Genomic DNA, 14096 nt, shown 5'->3' with positions numbered 1-14096 from the left:
ATGCTGTTCCTCTCCTCCAGTGCCCGGGTCAGGGGTGAAAGAGGACACACCCGTGTGTCTGTGAGGTCAAAAACAGGCCTTTCAAAGCATTTGAAAACCATTTAGACAAACACGAGTGCCCTCTGCTGAGACATGGGTGGGTTGACCTTTCCACCTCTACCCACCCTAGCTTTCTGGCAGTCACGTGGACCGGATCCCCCTACTTGGTTTAACAAAGGGTTGGATGAGTGCAGGCTTTGTTGCTGAGAAACAGACCTCCAGATGCCCCAGAGCTGGTGGACTTACCTGTGCAGCCCCGTGAAGCATGGTAGGTTTAATATTAATGTGCAACCCTCTGCTTCTCCAAACCCTTGCAGTTGAAGGTGCACCCTTCGCAGAGGCACCGGCAGTATCCTGAACGCTTAAAGTAAAAAAAATAAAATAAAATAAAAGACAGCAAAAAGAAAAGTCCCAACATAACCTTTTACAAAAATTCAAAGATTTTTTTCATACCAGTAGCTAGTCATTGGCTGGGGGTATGAACACTGTAAGATGGTGCTTATACTACAAAATTTCTTTACAAATACAATGTCATTAAAACACAGGACACACATCAGCTTGGGTGTTCAGTACCTTAGAAAACGTGAGTTCTGGGCTGGATAACAAAGGAATGGATCCTGGGTGGGAACAGAAATGTCCACAAGCTGAGGGATTTTTGTTGACACTGGCCACAGAGCGTTTATTGACACCACGACTCTTGAGAACGGGATTTTGTATTAGTGAGATTCCCCTAAAGTCCCTGTGTTGGTTACATGTGAGCAGTCACATATGTACAGTGAAGGCAGCTTCAGAGGCAGCGGGTCATCCGGCCAGGTGAATGGGGCTACTTTTGTGCTATTGACTCATGGCCAGACTGCCTTGCCGACAGCACCCGGGGTTGCCCATGTCCGTGCTTTCTCCAAAGAATAAAAGGTTAAAACAAGATTGTTTTCTTATACGGCTTTAAAAAAAAAAAATCCCAGCAACTTTCATCCCTGGAGGAGATCCATGGAAATCAGTCCTGTTGTCCATCCGAGCCTCCGAGACGGCTGATTCCAGACGTGAGAATGTTTTCTGAGCAGCTGGTGAAGTTCAATCCAAAAGTAAAGCAGGGCAAAAAAAAAAAAAAAAAAAAAAAAAAGGCCCAGGGAAGTCTGGGCGCAGTCCTCAAGGATTTCATGTCCCAAGAGAGCAGGCCCTGCCTCCTATCAGGCCTCCCAGTTCCAGCACTGGGAATCATGTGTTTTTCGCACAGCCTGGGCAGCCACACAAGGCCTCTGGTTTTGGAGGTTCCTCTCTATGGTCGCTTAACCTTCCCAGCCTTCCCAAAGCTGTCCCCTGTGGAACAAAACACACTTCTCAGCCTTTGGTTGCCATGCTGTTCAGACTTTAAATCAGCCCTACACTGCAAAGCTTGGTTGAGGGTGTGGCTGATGGACAGGAGTGTTGGGCCATGAGGAAGGAATTGTTCCACCCGGTTGCCTCACGGTTAATGGCTCACTTAACAACTCAGTGGACATTTGTTAAGGGTCTGGGTAGAAATGTGGCTAAGGATTTGAGATGCATGTTCTGGAAGCTGGCCCATTACTGTCCTCGTGAAGCCACAGAGATTGACATGCATAAGGAGGGCCAGGGTGGGTCACTGCAGAGGGGAGCGGACAAGTGAGCTGTCAGTCTTAAAGCCAACTCTCACATTTGCATTTTGGGGAGAATCTGGCAAGCTGTATCCACACCCCCTGGGAACCAATTGTCTGCCCCTAGACTTGAGATTCTCCACATGGCCCGTGACAGCCACTCTGCTGAGAACGGTATACACTGCAGCCACGGCCTTCAAGGTGTCTGTCACTGTAGCCCTGACTCACTTCTCAACATTGCCATAGCTCAGCCATGCAGATTACTACAGAGAACAGCAGCCTATTAGGATTAGCTGTTAATTTTAAATTATGAAATATATTCGCATTATCTTACAGAAGAAACAGCTATTACTTTGTCCTCTCTGAGTATGGGAACAGAGGGCAATGAAGATGCTGCATGCATGAAGAACAGCCCCAGAAAGAGGAAACAAGGCCGGGATGGTGTTTGGTAGAGCTCTTGCCTAGCATGAATGACTCCTGGCTTCAACCCCTAGTACCGGGAAAACACACACACAAACAACACAACAGCAACAAAACCAGAAACTAGCAAGTCAGAACCAACTCTGCCTGTCTGCAGACTGGTTCTTCAACTCACAGTGATTTGGAAGAAGGTCTCTTCATTTCTGGCCATTTTCGACGCTGAAACTGCCTGCATTTTTCAGGTGCCAAAAGGAAGATCTGTGTTAACTATCACTAAGATGTATCGTTGCGCCCCCCCCCCCCCAAGCCCCCGAACTGTGCAGAGATGCTGTCTGAGCTGACACTTCGGTCACTTCGGTAGACAGTTTCTCAATAGGTACAACCATTAAAAAAAAAAAAAAAAAGAGGTCAAGATGGGGAGACTTAGCCCAAACTTAAGTAACAAAACCAAATACCTGTATTGCTCATAGCTTCCTCCATCTTTAAATCCTAAGTGAGAGATGGACAGAACAGGAACCATTTTAGGTAAAATGGTACAAGCATCAGCAGGCTTTATGACTGCTAAGGAAGACAGGTAAACCACCTTTGGCTTGTCACAAATGCCAGTGCCAGGATGTCACTAGTATCCCTTGCTCAGGTAGAGTGGGTGAATGATGAAGACCCCTTTAGTTATGCCAGATGGCCTTGTAGATACCGCCCCCCCATTGACCCCACTTAGCCTTCATTCTCAGTGGCCTTAGTGGGGAAGTAGGCACAGGTGTGGGTCCTAGTGCCACATGAGACTCACTGGCTGTGGGTAGGTGGGTGAGGGACCCCTATGCTTGCACTCTGAATTCCTGAGGATATGAGGACCTGAGCATGTGTCAGTTACTGGGTTCACGTTGCTCACTTCTGAGCTGGGGCTAGGATTGCCTCAGAATTCCCACGCATCACAGTACTTAGATGAAGACTGCATGACCACCACCAAGTAGAAGCAAGTATCTGGGTAGGGTCAGGTGTCTCCTGCCACCACTGTAGCCACTCTGGACCTCCCCACATCATAATGCAGACTGGGACATCTGGGTCTGTCTTCTCCACTTCCGTCTTTCCCGATGGGAATCTGAGTCCTCTCAGGACAAACAGATGACAAAGGGTTCTGAGGTTGTTCCCTCTACACTTGGCGGTGGCTAATAAGCACAACATCCTCTTGATGGTTTCCATCTTCACGCATCCAGCTGGCACCCTGAACTTAGAGCTGCTGTCTTTGCTCTCTTCCCACCCCTCCACAAACCTAGGAGTAGCCTGTATCTCCCCCCCCCTTCTGTCACCTCCACATCACCCCCATGTCGTGTGGCCCTTAGTACCGCACCTCAAATCCATTATCCTCTCTCATACTGAGTCACAGCCCCAAGTCTCCGTGGATAAAGTGGATAACTGTTATGTGCTGCTCTCTACCGGATCCAGCTTCATCTTCTACTTAGTAATCACTGTCTTTTCTTTTAAATGTTGACTTTCACTGCCCAAATTTAAACCCTCCCATCAGCTCCCGAAACCATCTCAATTAAAGTCTAAACCTTTCTCCGTGGCCTGCAAAGCCTGTACAGGATGACTGGCTGACCCTGCATGTCACATGTCACTCCACCACCACACTGGGCTTGTTTATGTCCCTCCTACCTCTCAGCTGCCCGCGTTTTCTCAACAGGTGACTGCTTCCTCTACAGTGGTCACCCCTGATCTATCACAGAGCTCCAGTGATCCTGTCTCACTCCACTCAAGCCAAAGCCTTCCCTGTATGGACCCTTGGCTCTGAGCAGAATGCCAGCTCCACATCTCACACATACATTTGCTTCCTTAACTCACAGGGTTACATTCTGCATAGATCAATGATAAAGGCTCTCAGCTCTCGGGAAGCACAGCCCCGTGAAAGCCAGAAGGTGTTTATAGCCTTCCCCATCCTTTGTCTAGACTTAGAAGAGACTTGGCTCCTTCCCTGTGATTCTGGGCTCACTTTTGGGTCAGACACGACCTAAGCTCTTCTCTGCAGGTTCCGCACTGGGACCCCTACTCACCCAGGTCCATGTTTCGGGTCCGGGGGTTGCACTGCTTGTAGCCTTTGCAGCTTCTCAGCTCCATGAGCTGCACGTGCAGTTGATTGAGGACATCCCTGTCCAGCGTGTTCACTGCGTTCATCAGCTGGTGGGAAAGGGTGGCCGTTAACAGGGAAGGTCCTGGGACCCTGCAGTGGTATCTCACTTGTATTCTAATAAATAAAGCTAGCCGGGAGGTCAGCGCAAAGCAGACACACTAGTCAGCCATACAGGCCAGGCAGTGGTGGCACACACCTGTTAGCCAGAGAGGCTGGGTGGTGGTGGTGCACTCGAATCCCAGCACTAGAGAGAAGTATAAGACGGGAGGAGACTGGAACTCACTCTTGTTCAGTCTGAAGATTTCATTGAGGTAAGAGCTCTCTGGTGGCTTGGCTGCTTTGCTTTTCTGATCTTCAGGCCAAACCCCAATATCTGTCTCTGGGTTTTTATTATTTGTGCTACAGGACCCCCTACCTCCATCTCCTCTTCAAACCAGGGCACTTACTCAGGTGGGCTGGGAGCAGAGGCGCTATAGGGGTACTGTCTACACCCACGCCCCACTTCTGCAAGAGCCACCGTGTGGAGGGGTGAGATGAAGGGTCAGATCCCCTCTGCCAGGTCTGCTTCGTGGGGATGGGAAATGGAGAAGACAGGCTATGTCCATATCCTTAAACTTGAAATTCTGGAGCTGCCCACTAGGTGTCTGGAGCTTTCCCATTAGCTGGGAGAGAACCTTCTAAGCCTTGTTCATAAGCCCGCTCTTGTTTTCCCATGGGAAAGCAGCCACTAGGTACAAAGGTGGGTCAGGGGTGTGGAGGCCTTGCCTAGTATGATCACTGACTGACATTGTCTGGCGCTCTCATTGGTAAAATATGGATGGGCCGAGCCTATCAGAAGGAAGACTGCCAGGCTGTGGCTACTGAAGTCACTTTGCATGAAGATGCTTCAGGCTTTTGTGAATGCAGTTGAACAGTTGGACATTACAGCTAAGATGGAAAGTTCTGGTTCCCAGGTGCCCCGTGGCTTGTGCTTATCTTGTGTGGCTCGGAGCCATTTTAATCATATCTGTGCCTAGGTTGTTTGCCATAGGAAAACAAGGCACAGAGCTTGCCTCGAGTGGATGCCGGGTGGGAGGGTTGCTTGCCCGCAGTCTGTGCCAGGCCAGAGCATCCTGACCCTGTAGCCCCATTGCTCTAAGGGTCCACAGAAGTGCCTGCTGAGCCAAGGGCAAGGGAAAAGCTACTGTAGATCAGAGCAAGGGTAATGGAGGGAGACACATGTTGACTCCCCAGAGTCCCAGACTCCACGTGGCCTTGGAACTCACTCTTCCTGTCTTAGGGACCTGGTGGAACTTCCCTGCCCTTCTGAAGGAGACTTTGTGCCATGTGCTCCCACCTCCCCATCTCTCTGGCGGTATCTGTACCTGGTAAGGGTCTGTACTGAGGTCAAAGTATTCTATGAAGCCAGTTGCGAATTCACAGAAGAGGAAGTTGTGGGTCTCGTTGATGGTCCTCAAGCACCAGTATGTGTTATTGTTGGCGCTGGTGCAGGCACAGAAGGGCCCCACTGTGGAAGGAAGCAAGCAAGCATGTTCCAAGTGTGTCCGCAGAAACACGAGTCTGTCAGCTTCCCTGAGCCAGTCTCTCAAATGCCAAGCGACAGGCTGATACCAGGCACAGGCTTCTAAGACACTTCCAGGGTCCAGAAGTTTGGCCCTCTGAAGCCTGGGGAAGGTAGGTGGCTATCTACAGGCCTCCCGTCCCCTGTGTGCCCCCGCTTGCTCACGCGTCCAGAGAGGCGCGGTCTGCCAGTGGTGGTTGTCGTGGGTGAAGCACGTGAGGCCTGGCATGCTGCACGTGTCATTGTTCTGCAGCCGCTTGAGCAGCTTGCGCAGTTTCTTCTTCCGTTTCTGCTCCCGCAGCAGCCACACCTTGTCCTTCTCCTGCAGTCCTTTCCTGGGGGGGGCACAGAGGACCACACACACTTAGGACCCCTGAGGGATCAATGACCCCCAGCTTTGTGGTCCACCCTCGGGGTTGGGCAGTCATCAAGGACTCTAAGCCCCACTGTCGACCCCCAGGGGCCTTTCTCCTGCCATAGCCTCCTTCAGGCCCCCTGCAGCCTGCAAAATGAGGTGGCTGTCAGGATCCCTGCTCACACAACACCATGAGTGCACAGTGCTTAGTGTGGCTGCAGCACCGTAACTAGCCACAGTGGGGCACCAGAGGTCTTTGCATGGACCTGGGGCCAGCCTCTCCAAGGCTACATAGACCTCACCTCCTGGGGGAAGCCAAGGGGGCCTTCTGTCTTTTCCATATTGGGTTTTAGCTACAGGCGGGAGCTGTCTCTGAGAGCCGCACACCTTACCCCTGTGGTCGGTCCCTTCCCTTACCTGAAAGGGTGCAGGCTGGAGCCTTTGTGCTTGAGGCGGCCTTTGTGCTGGGTGTGGTAACTGCAACAGACACCCCCCAAAATAAATAAACAAAACCCCAAGAGTCAGGAGCCTTGCAGCGCAGAACACCCTGGCAAGTATGCAATGGGGTTCCTGGGCTCCCCTATACCCTTCTCTCATGTAGTGGGACTGCACTCCCCAGCATGCCAGCTCCACGCTTGTCTTGGATGCCCCAGGCTAGACCATACATGGTCAGAGTGGGTATAATTGAATCCAGACTGGAAGCTGAGCCACGCTTCAGATAGTCTCAGCCTTGACCTCGAAAGGTCACTTCCCAGTGAGACCTGTACCGAATGCTTAGAAGGGGATCTTGGGAACCTGAGTTTTCAAGGCCCTACAAGTCAGCTCAGGTGTTCAGAGCAGTATGCCTACTTCAGTTTAAATCGAGTAAAATTCTCAAAAAAAAATTTTTTTTAGCTGGGAGTGGGTGGTGGTGGAGGAGGCACACACCACTAACCCAGTGCTCTGGAGACAGAGGCTGGCACATTGCTGAGTTCGAGGCCTGATCTTGGACAGCCAGGGTAAAGTAAAATTCTGGTGTCACATTCGCTAGTCATGAGTGTGCTATGACCACCACACTGGACAGTGACCGCAGATAGGATCTTTCTATGTGGGATGTTCTCACAGGCAGAGCCTGAGTGGTAGCAGGGACCTCGAGTCCCTCAGCCCAGAAGTTCCCAAAGGCAGTGAGCAGACCAGTGTCCCTGCCTGAGCCAGCTGTTCAAGGCAAGACCCCGCGCTTCCTGTTAGAGCTGCCCACCAGAGATTTATCATTGACTCCTTAATCTTGACAGGCAAGGATGCAATTGAAAAGCAACGAAAGGGGCTGGGAAGGAGAGGGGAGTTAGTGTTTGCAGGGGCTGGGGGTGGGTGGATCCTGTGCTACCCTGCCCGCTCCCACACCTGAGTTTATGGCAGTCACATTCTTCTGGCCGCTTCTTCTTCAGGTGACCTCTGACCTCTCGCAGATTCTTAATTTTGTTCTGCAGAGTTTCAATCTGAGGGGGCAACAGGAGAAGAATTAGAAATCACGGGGCGACGGTGGTGGCAAGGGTACAGCCACGCCTACATTCGTGCTTCTTCCGGGGGAAGAGGGTTCCCCTTCCCCTCAGCTAGGGTCCCCTGAAGGACCAGAGTCCTCCTGTCCCAGGGGAGCCCACCAAGGCTGTAGAAAGGACGAACTATCAGAACATCTTGCGGGTCTAGACAGGCTATGTTGTCCTCAGCCAGCTGACTCTAAGTTGGCCCTGTGGCTGGCTATCAGATCCCCGTTGTGGGGTCATGGATTTGGGGGTGGAGGTGGGAACCATTCTTCTCGTGGCCAGGTCTCCCTGCCCTCCCCTATGGATGCTGCTACGGAGCCTGTGGTGCCCAATTGTGCTTCCCCTGGTTGCCAAACCTCATGGTCGATGTGCAGCTTGTGGTCTTTCCAAGCCTGCAGGGACTTGTACAGGTCTAAGTCACACTGGACTGTGTCGTTCTCGAGGATGTAGCACCTGTTCAAGGGGGGAGGGGTCAAGAGTGGCCCTGAGGGGTGGAGAAGGGCCCAGCCTGCCCCTGTTCCCTTTGGGCAACCTCCACCTGGGCTCTCACCGATGGGTCACTTTAATGGGATTGGGGGCGGAATAGTCTGGAAGACCGCCAGTACCACTGAAGCTGCCACCGTCCTTGTCATCCTGGTCTTCCGGGGCCCCTGGCCAGTGCCGCTTGGTAAGGTTCCGGGGCTGGGGCACACTGTCCAAGCCTACGTGGTATACCTCACCATCCACCTCAATGGCCACGGAACGGATGGAGCGGTTACGAGCATAGCTGGTCTTGTACTCTGTGGATGTCGGAGGGGACAGGTTAGAGAGGCTGGGGACAGGCTAGCCAGGTATCTTGGCCATGGGTCTTCAAGTGACCAGAGGGTTTCAGGAGAGCTGGTGAGACAGCTTTGTGGGTAAAGACACTTCCATTTGGGGCTGACATCTGAGTCCATCCATCCCCCGGCCCTCCCTACCCCTATCCTTTTCCCCTCCTCCCCTCCCCCGCCCAGGCAGTAAAAAGAGAGTTAACTCTTGCAAGATGCCCTCTCTCCACTCATATGGGCCACAGGTGCATTTTGGGAGCAGGTGAGTCTGCCAGTGTGGACTCCGAAAGCAGACTGTCCACATGGTCTGATGGCTTGCCCCTCTAGTCACGTCTAGACCTGACCACTTCTTCCTCCTTTGACACGATGGCCTGTCCATGCCACCTGGCTTCTTGTCTGGCCCTCAGCTGTCTGTTTCTCTCATCTTTAGAGTGGCCATGTGAGGGAGATTTGAGACCATGAAATTGACCATCTCATTTCTGCCCTCTCCAAACCACAGGGTCCCATCTGGAAGGAGACACCCATCCTAGAGTGTCCGGCTGGCCGCATGTGCTTGGCCTTGGTCTCTTGTCCACTCCTAGTGGCTGTCCTATCACTGCTGCTCTCTTGAATGATGGCTTGGGAGAGATCTGGCTGTGCCCCTTTCTCTGAGGACACACCCAGGCTTGGACACAAGTGTCTGTGGAATTGAAGTTTACGTGGCCCCAGGCCCTGGCTGCTTCTCCTGCCTAGTTTGGCCAGGCCTGTGACACTTACTTTTCTTAAAGAGTTTGCGGCGTCCAGCCAGGCCCAGTTTGTAGTCTCTGCCGCCGTCACAGCTGCAGGCTTCGCGGCTCTGCCCGTAGTACTTGGGCACCAGGTTGGAGATGGCTCTGCCGCCGCCACCGCCAAACCGCGTGGGGCCCTTACACTTGTGCAGCTTCAGCGTCCCGGAAGCGTCTTCCACACACTGCCACTTCTGCGGGACACAGCAGGGCTTCAGGCACCCGGGCCCTGGGGAACATGCTTAACATACCCACCTCTCCTCTCCTTGCCCATGCTGAGCTTGGCAAGTGTCATACCCTTGCCACCTCCAAGGGCCTGTTCCTGTCTTCACACATAGCTGGACCCGCCATTGCATGCAGCGAGACAGTCCTGGTGTGGCTGCTCCTGTCTGCCTGACTCTTGCCCTCACTGTGGCCCAGCAGTCCTCTTTCAGGGGCATGCCACTCCCAGTTAGAACCTTCCCAGGCCTGATCTTTAGGTCCCAGGCTGGTAATCCCTGTAGAGTCTGCCCGGATCTCCTTCCCTGCTGGCCTTGCTCTTTCTCAGCCCCACACTCTCTTTCGGCACACCCGTGTGTCCCTCACCCCGCCTAGAGAGAAAACACAGAGAGGTCGGGATCCTTGCCCCGGGTCACACGGCTGGGGGGAACTGGCACTGTGATACTTAGTCTTGTTCACTCTGCCCTCTCCCCCACCAATCTGCTCTGTTGGCTGCCAGAGTCTATTGTGTTAGAGCTGCCTGCTGCCCTCGTGCCCCTGGAGGTGGGCCAGGGGAACCCCACTCCTGCTCACACCACATGCCCACAGGCTCTCTTGTCTCACTCCGTCCTTCCTATCTCCCTAAACTCTGTGGCTCGTGCCCAGTGAACGGTCGCACCCCACAGCCCATTTTGAAAAAGCTTCCTTTGGGCTCTCTGAACACCAGCCCTTGCATTCCCTGGAGACCACCTGGATTACAATTGTTACATTAAAACAAAAAAATCTTGAAGGTCATTACCTAATCCCCCTGTAAATGGCAAGACAGGCACCAAAAGGACAGCACGGAGGCCAGCAGGAAGGCAATGCTGTTCGCCATCAGCCTGCCTGCTGGTCTTTCCCTCACGCAAGGTCACACACTCAGAGGACACTGCTTCTCTGACAGGGATCAGAGACTCCTGGTAACCAAGGAACCACACCCTAGAGGCCCAGGGGGTTGCGGGCCATCTCACCTGCCCCAGCTGCTCGCAAGCTGTCTGGTACTCGGCGCGCTGGCATAGGTCCTTCACACGCTGGTACTTAGGCAGGAAGTTCTCCTCCTGGGCATCCACTTTGTCACTGTCTCTCTTGTGGAGCAGTTTGCTGAGGGAGATGAGGGGCTGGCTGAACTAGGGGATCCCCGGGACGACTTGTGCTAGCCTAGACCGCAAGCCCCACTCAGCTCTGTGGGGACCTAGAGTGGAGGGTGTATGTCTAGCTGCAGAGAGCTCGTGGGTTTTAAATTTATTTGTGTATTCTTTATTTATGAGCACTCTGCATGGATATCTTTGTGTCAGAAGAGGGCATCAGATCCTAGTATAGATGGTTGCTGGGAGTTGAACTCACAACCTCTGGAAGGGTAGCCAGTGCTCTTAACCACTGAGCTGTCTCTCCAGCCCCACACTTAGATTTTAATGGGAAGTCTCTAGAAGTGGTTCATTCCAGATGGATTGAGTAGGGATAAATAAGCAAGAAAGACACTATGCAGGCTCTGCCAAATAGGTTGAAGTGGGGGGGGGCATGGGGCCTTCAGTTAGAGTTCTGCATCAGTCACCTGATCATGACTGGGACTTTAGACATACAGCCCGAGTCACCCAGTCTCCAGCATAGCATCAATGTGACCCCTCCAGTCTTGCGGCTGCAGGAGCTCCTAGCGGGGCCTGACCTCCCTGTCTCGCACTCACCCTCTCTCCACCAGGAAGGAGTCTCGCCAGACCCTCAGCTTCTTTTTCAAGTGGAACCTAGGAAACAAGCAGGGTCAGCCCTGTCCACAGGTGCCCCAGGCCCCAGGGCTGTGGCAGTCATTGTTGAGTGACCAGTGAGACACTGGGAAAGGTCCCCACACTCCGTGGGCAGGGCCACTTCTCCAAGATGTATTTCTGAATGCCTCTCTGGGGTTGGTTGAAGTCGCCCGGTTGTGTGTGTGTGTGTGTGTGTGTGTGTGTGTGTGTGTGTGTGAGTTTCTCAGGAGCCTAGGCCCCCAAATGCTGGCAGAGACAGCACTCCCCAGGTCTGGGCTAATGAGCATCTGTAGAGGGCCATTCCTTCTGACCCATTAGGGTCAGGTTTCTGTACACGGCCTGTGTGTATAATGCATGCTGTCTTCTCCATTTCATAGGTGGGGGCATTGAGAAACAACATTCTACTCTGTCCCCCAATTCTCAGGTGGTCTCAGAGTGTGACTCACACTCTGCACGTGTATTTCACACCCTTCCAGCTCTCTCAATCGGAGAATGTATCTCCTTTCAGGGCAGCCAAAGGTTGGGCCCTCTGGGAAGAAAGCCAGGGCAAGGCTCAGGGCAAAGGACGACACCAAGCATGGCAACCTGTTAGCCAGCAGGCAGTTTCAGTCCTGACCGCCAGGGGTCGCTCCTGCCTTTCTGGTCCCTCATCTCAACCCATCTTCCCCCCCACCCTTTTTTTTTCACTGCTGCTTCCTTCTGCAGCCCAGGACACCTGGAACATGTTCCTGTCAGTCACACCACCCATCACCAGGGCCATAAAAGCCACAGTTGTCGCGACAAAGAGTCTGAATTCTTGGTTATCATCTTACCTCTCTAGGACTCAGATAATGTAAGTCCCTTTTGCTGGGGGACTATGGGAGCAAACTTGCTGGGATCCCTGGGCACATAACAGGTCCCCCATGCCCCTGTGATCACAGAGTGGCTACTGGTACTTCAGCCTTTCCACCATTTTAACTTTGGAAGGGTCCTCAACTCCAGAAAGGAGGATAAAAACCCCAGAGAGGGTTGATTCTTTGCTATCTCATGGGTTAGCGTGGGGGCACCTAGGTCCTTAGTTCCTGATGCTAGTGACCTTCCCAATTCCTCGTGGTTCAGCTGAGTTCACATTGGCCAGGGAGTCCCCTCCTTCCCTGGGTCTGTCCTGCGCCCTTCTCACCGGTTCACCGGCCGCTCTGAGTCCAATAGCTTGAGGATAGACTTCCCATCCATGTCTGCGGGGATGTCCAGCCCGGCGATATCCAGTATGGTGGGGGCCAGGTCAATGTTGAGGACGATGTGAGGATTCCTGGGGACAGAGGGATTGGAAACTTGGCCACCTGGAGGATAGCTTGGTTTGGAACAGAGACAGCTGGAGGTGAAGAGGGAGGAACATCCGCGGGAGAGGAAGCTCCCATCACGCCACCCCAACCTTCACGGAGGGGAGTTTCAGCTGGAGCATCCTTTGTTATCAAGGTTGACAAGGTTACCTGCCCTAAGGCCACCCCCTGTGCCTCTAGGGCAAATGCCCACCCTCTTGTAGGTTCCCGCTGTCTGGGAATGCATAGTCTGGACCCTGAGCTCTTGCCATCCTCCACCAACAATGATCTTCCCTTTTAGCTCTTAACAAGTGGACCCCCACCCCCGGGATCACATCTTAGCCAACGACTGCTGGGTAACCCACTCAGTGGCCATCCATGTGAGAATGCCCAGCCCAGCCCACGGCTAGCTGGCGGGGTGACAGAGGGATGGGGTATGAGGACAGGTGGTTAGCCCCGTCTTACTGGAGTTTTCTTTCGTGTCCACCCCTCGCTGGCTTTGAAGGCATGTCGAGGGCTGCTGCGCAAGCCCCGTCCTCTGCACACACCTGGTGTCCTTGATGTCCCCCCACCTCAGCTGTTACAGGGATGAGGCCCCCACGATTACCAACCCTTCTTCCATCTCTGCCTCCCACTAGCATCTCTGCTGCAGGTTGCCATCTCAAAGGTTAAGTCAAGGAGAATGGCTGAGGTCCATGGCCCACGGCCCTTGAGGAAAGAGTAGAAGGCAGATGGATGGCTTGTTCTGCGCTGCCACTAGGAGCAGCTCAGCTGATAATGGCTCTGGGCTCAAGCCTGAGGTTTCTCCCCAACAGCTACCAGACCAGCTGGAGTGGAGATCAAGCTCTTCTCAGGCATCGGCGACACCCAGCCTCTGGTATTTCCTGGCACAAAACCCCACCTCGCTGCTTTTCACAACAGCACAGAGCTCCTGGCTTGTGTGGCTGGCTCAGCTGTTCTGGAATTGTGTCCCTGGGGGAGTGTGGCTCGGACTTGGGCTAAGCTCTCGAGCCAAGCAGAATCCAAGGTCTCCCTGTGAGCCTGGGACCTGGGGTACAGGTGTAGGTGACATACTTACAGAGAGCCGGCCTCCACGTTGGGGCCCCTCACATAGAACGGGACCCTGATGTCGAACTCATAGGGCATGGACTTGCCCTTCACCAGGCCAAACTGGCCAATGTGGTAGCCGTGGTCGGCGGTGTACACGATGTAAGTGTTATCCAGCTCACCCGTCTCCACCAGCATGTCGTAAATCTGCAGCAGAGGCTAGAGGTGAGGCGTCTGGCCACCCAAGGGGCAAGGGACTGGAGCCTTCCGGTCTCATCACCCCTCCCATCTTCTCTCTGCCCTCTGTGCCTTGGGGCAAATCCACTTCTCCAAGAGGCCTGTGGGACTGTTTGGGAGCTCACTTCCCCCCTCACACTTAGGGTCAATTTCCTCTCATCTGTAGACAGTCCTCACATTCCAATGGAAGCACCACAGGGTGGGAGTCTTGCTAGGTGTAGGGGGCCTTGCTACTTTGTTCCCTGGCAGCGAGGACCCTCTTGCACTGATCCCCATAAATGACACTGGATGGATGGATGGATGGATGGATGGATGGATGGATGGATGGATGGATG

The 14096-nt window shown here is 53.4% G+C and overlaps 1 protein-coding gene across 7 annotated transcripts in view; it reads right to left on the bottom strand.

The window, feature by feature from the left end:
• Positions 1 to 443: 443 nt before the first annotated feature.
• The window catches only part of Sulf2 (sulfatase 2), a 78442-nt gene continuing 64789 nt past the window's right edge, over positions 444 to 14096 (bottom strand). For 6 of the 7 annotated variants that reach the window (XM_050150701.1, XM_050150698.1, XM_050150700.1 and 3 more), the window contains 15 exons: positions 13556 to 13731; positions 12339 to 12467; positions 11123 to 11179; positions 10412 to 10541; positions 9196 to 9397; positions 8184 to 8412; positions 7990 to 8086; positions 7494 to 7588; positions 6531 to 6590; positions 5924 to 6093; positions 5562 to 5704; positions 4121 to 4244; positions 2528 to 2561; positions 2248 to 2301; positions 444 to 1356 (listed from right to left, as the gene is read on the bottom strand). In XM_050150701.1, the coding sequence (XP_050006658.1) occupies positions 1326 to 1356; positions 2248 to 2301; positions 2528 to 2561; positions 4121 to 4244; positions 5562 to 5704; positions 5924 to 6093; positions 6531 to 6590; positions 7494 to 7588; positions 7990 to 8086; positions 8184 to 8412; positions 9196 to 9397; positions 10412 to 10541; positions 11123 to 11179; positions 12339 to 12467; positions 13556 to 13731 (1731 nt within the window). In that variant the 3' untranslated portion in view covers positions 444 to 1325. Of the gene's footprint in view, positions 1357 to 2243; positions 2302 to 2527; positions 2562 to 4120; positions 4245 to 5561; positions 5705 to 5923; positions 6094 to 6530; positions 6591 to 7493; positions 7589 to 7989; positions 8087 to 8183; positions 8413 to 9195; positions 9398 to 10411; positions 10542 to 11122; positions 11180 to 12338; positions 12468 to 13555; positions 13732 to 14096 lie in introns of those variants that run through there. The other variant, XM_050150704.1, reaches the window with a different exon arrangement.

This window comes from Alexandromys fortis, unplaced genomic scaffold (genome assembly GCF_014885135.2).
Source record: "Alexandromys fortis isolate MF-2015 unplaced genomic scaffold, M_Fortis_MF-2015_v1.1 scaffold_27, whole genome shotgun sequence".
In the NCBI taxonomy this organism is placed as follows: Eukaryota; Metazoa; Chordata; class Mammalia; order Rodentia; family Cricetidae; genus Alexandromys; species Alexandromys fortis.
The sequence above is the reverse complement of the archived record's forward strand: the minus strand, read 5'-3'. Positions and strand labels throughout refer to the sequence as shown.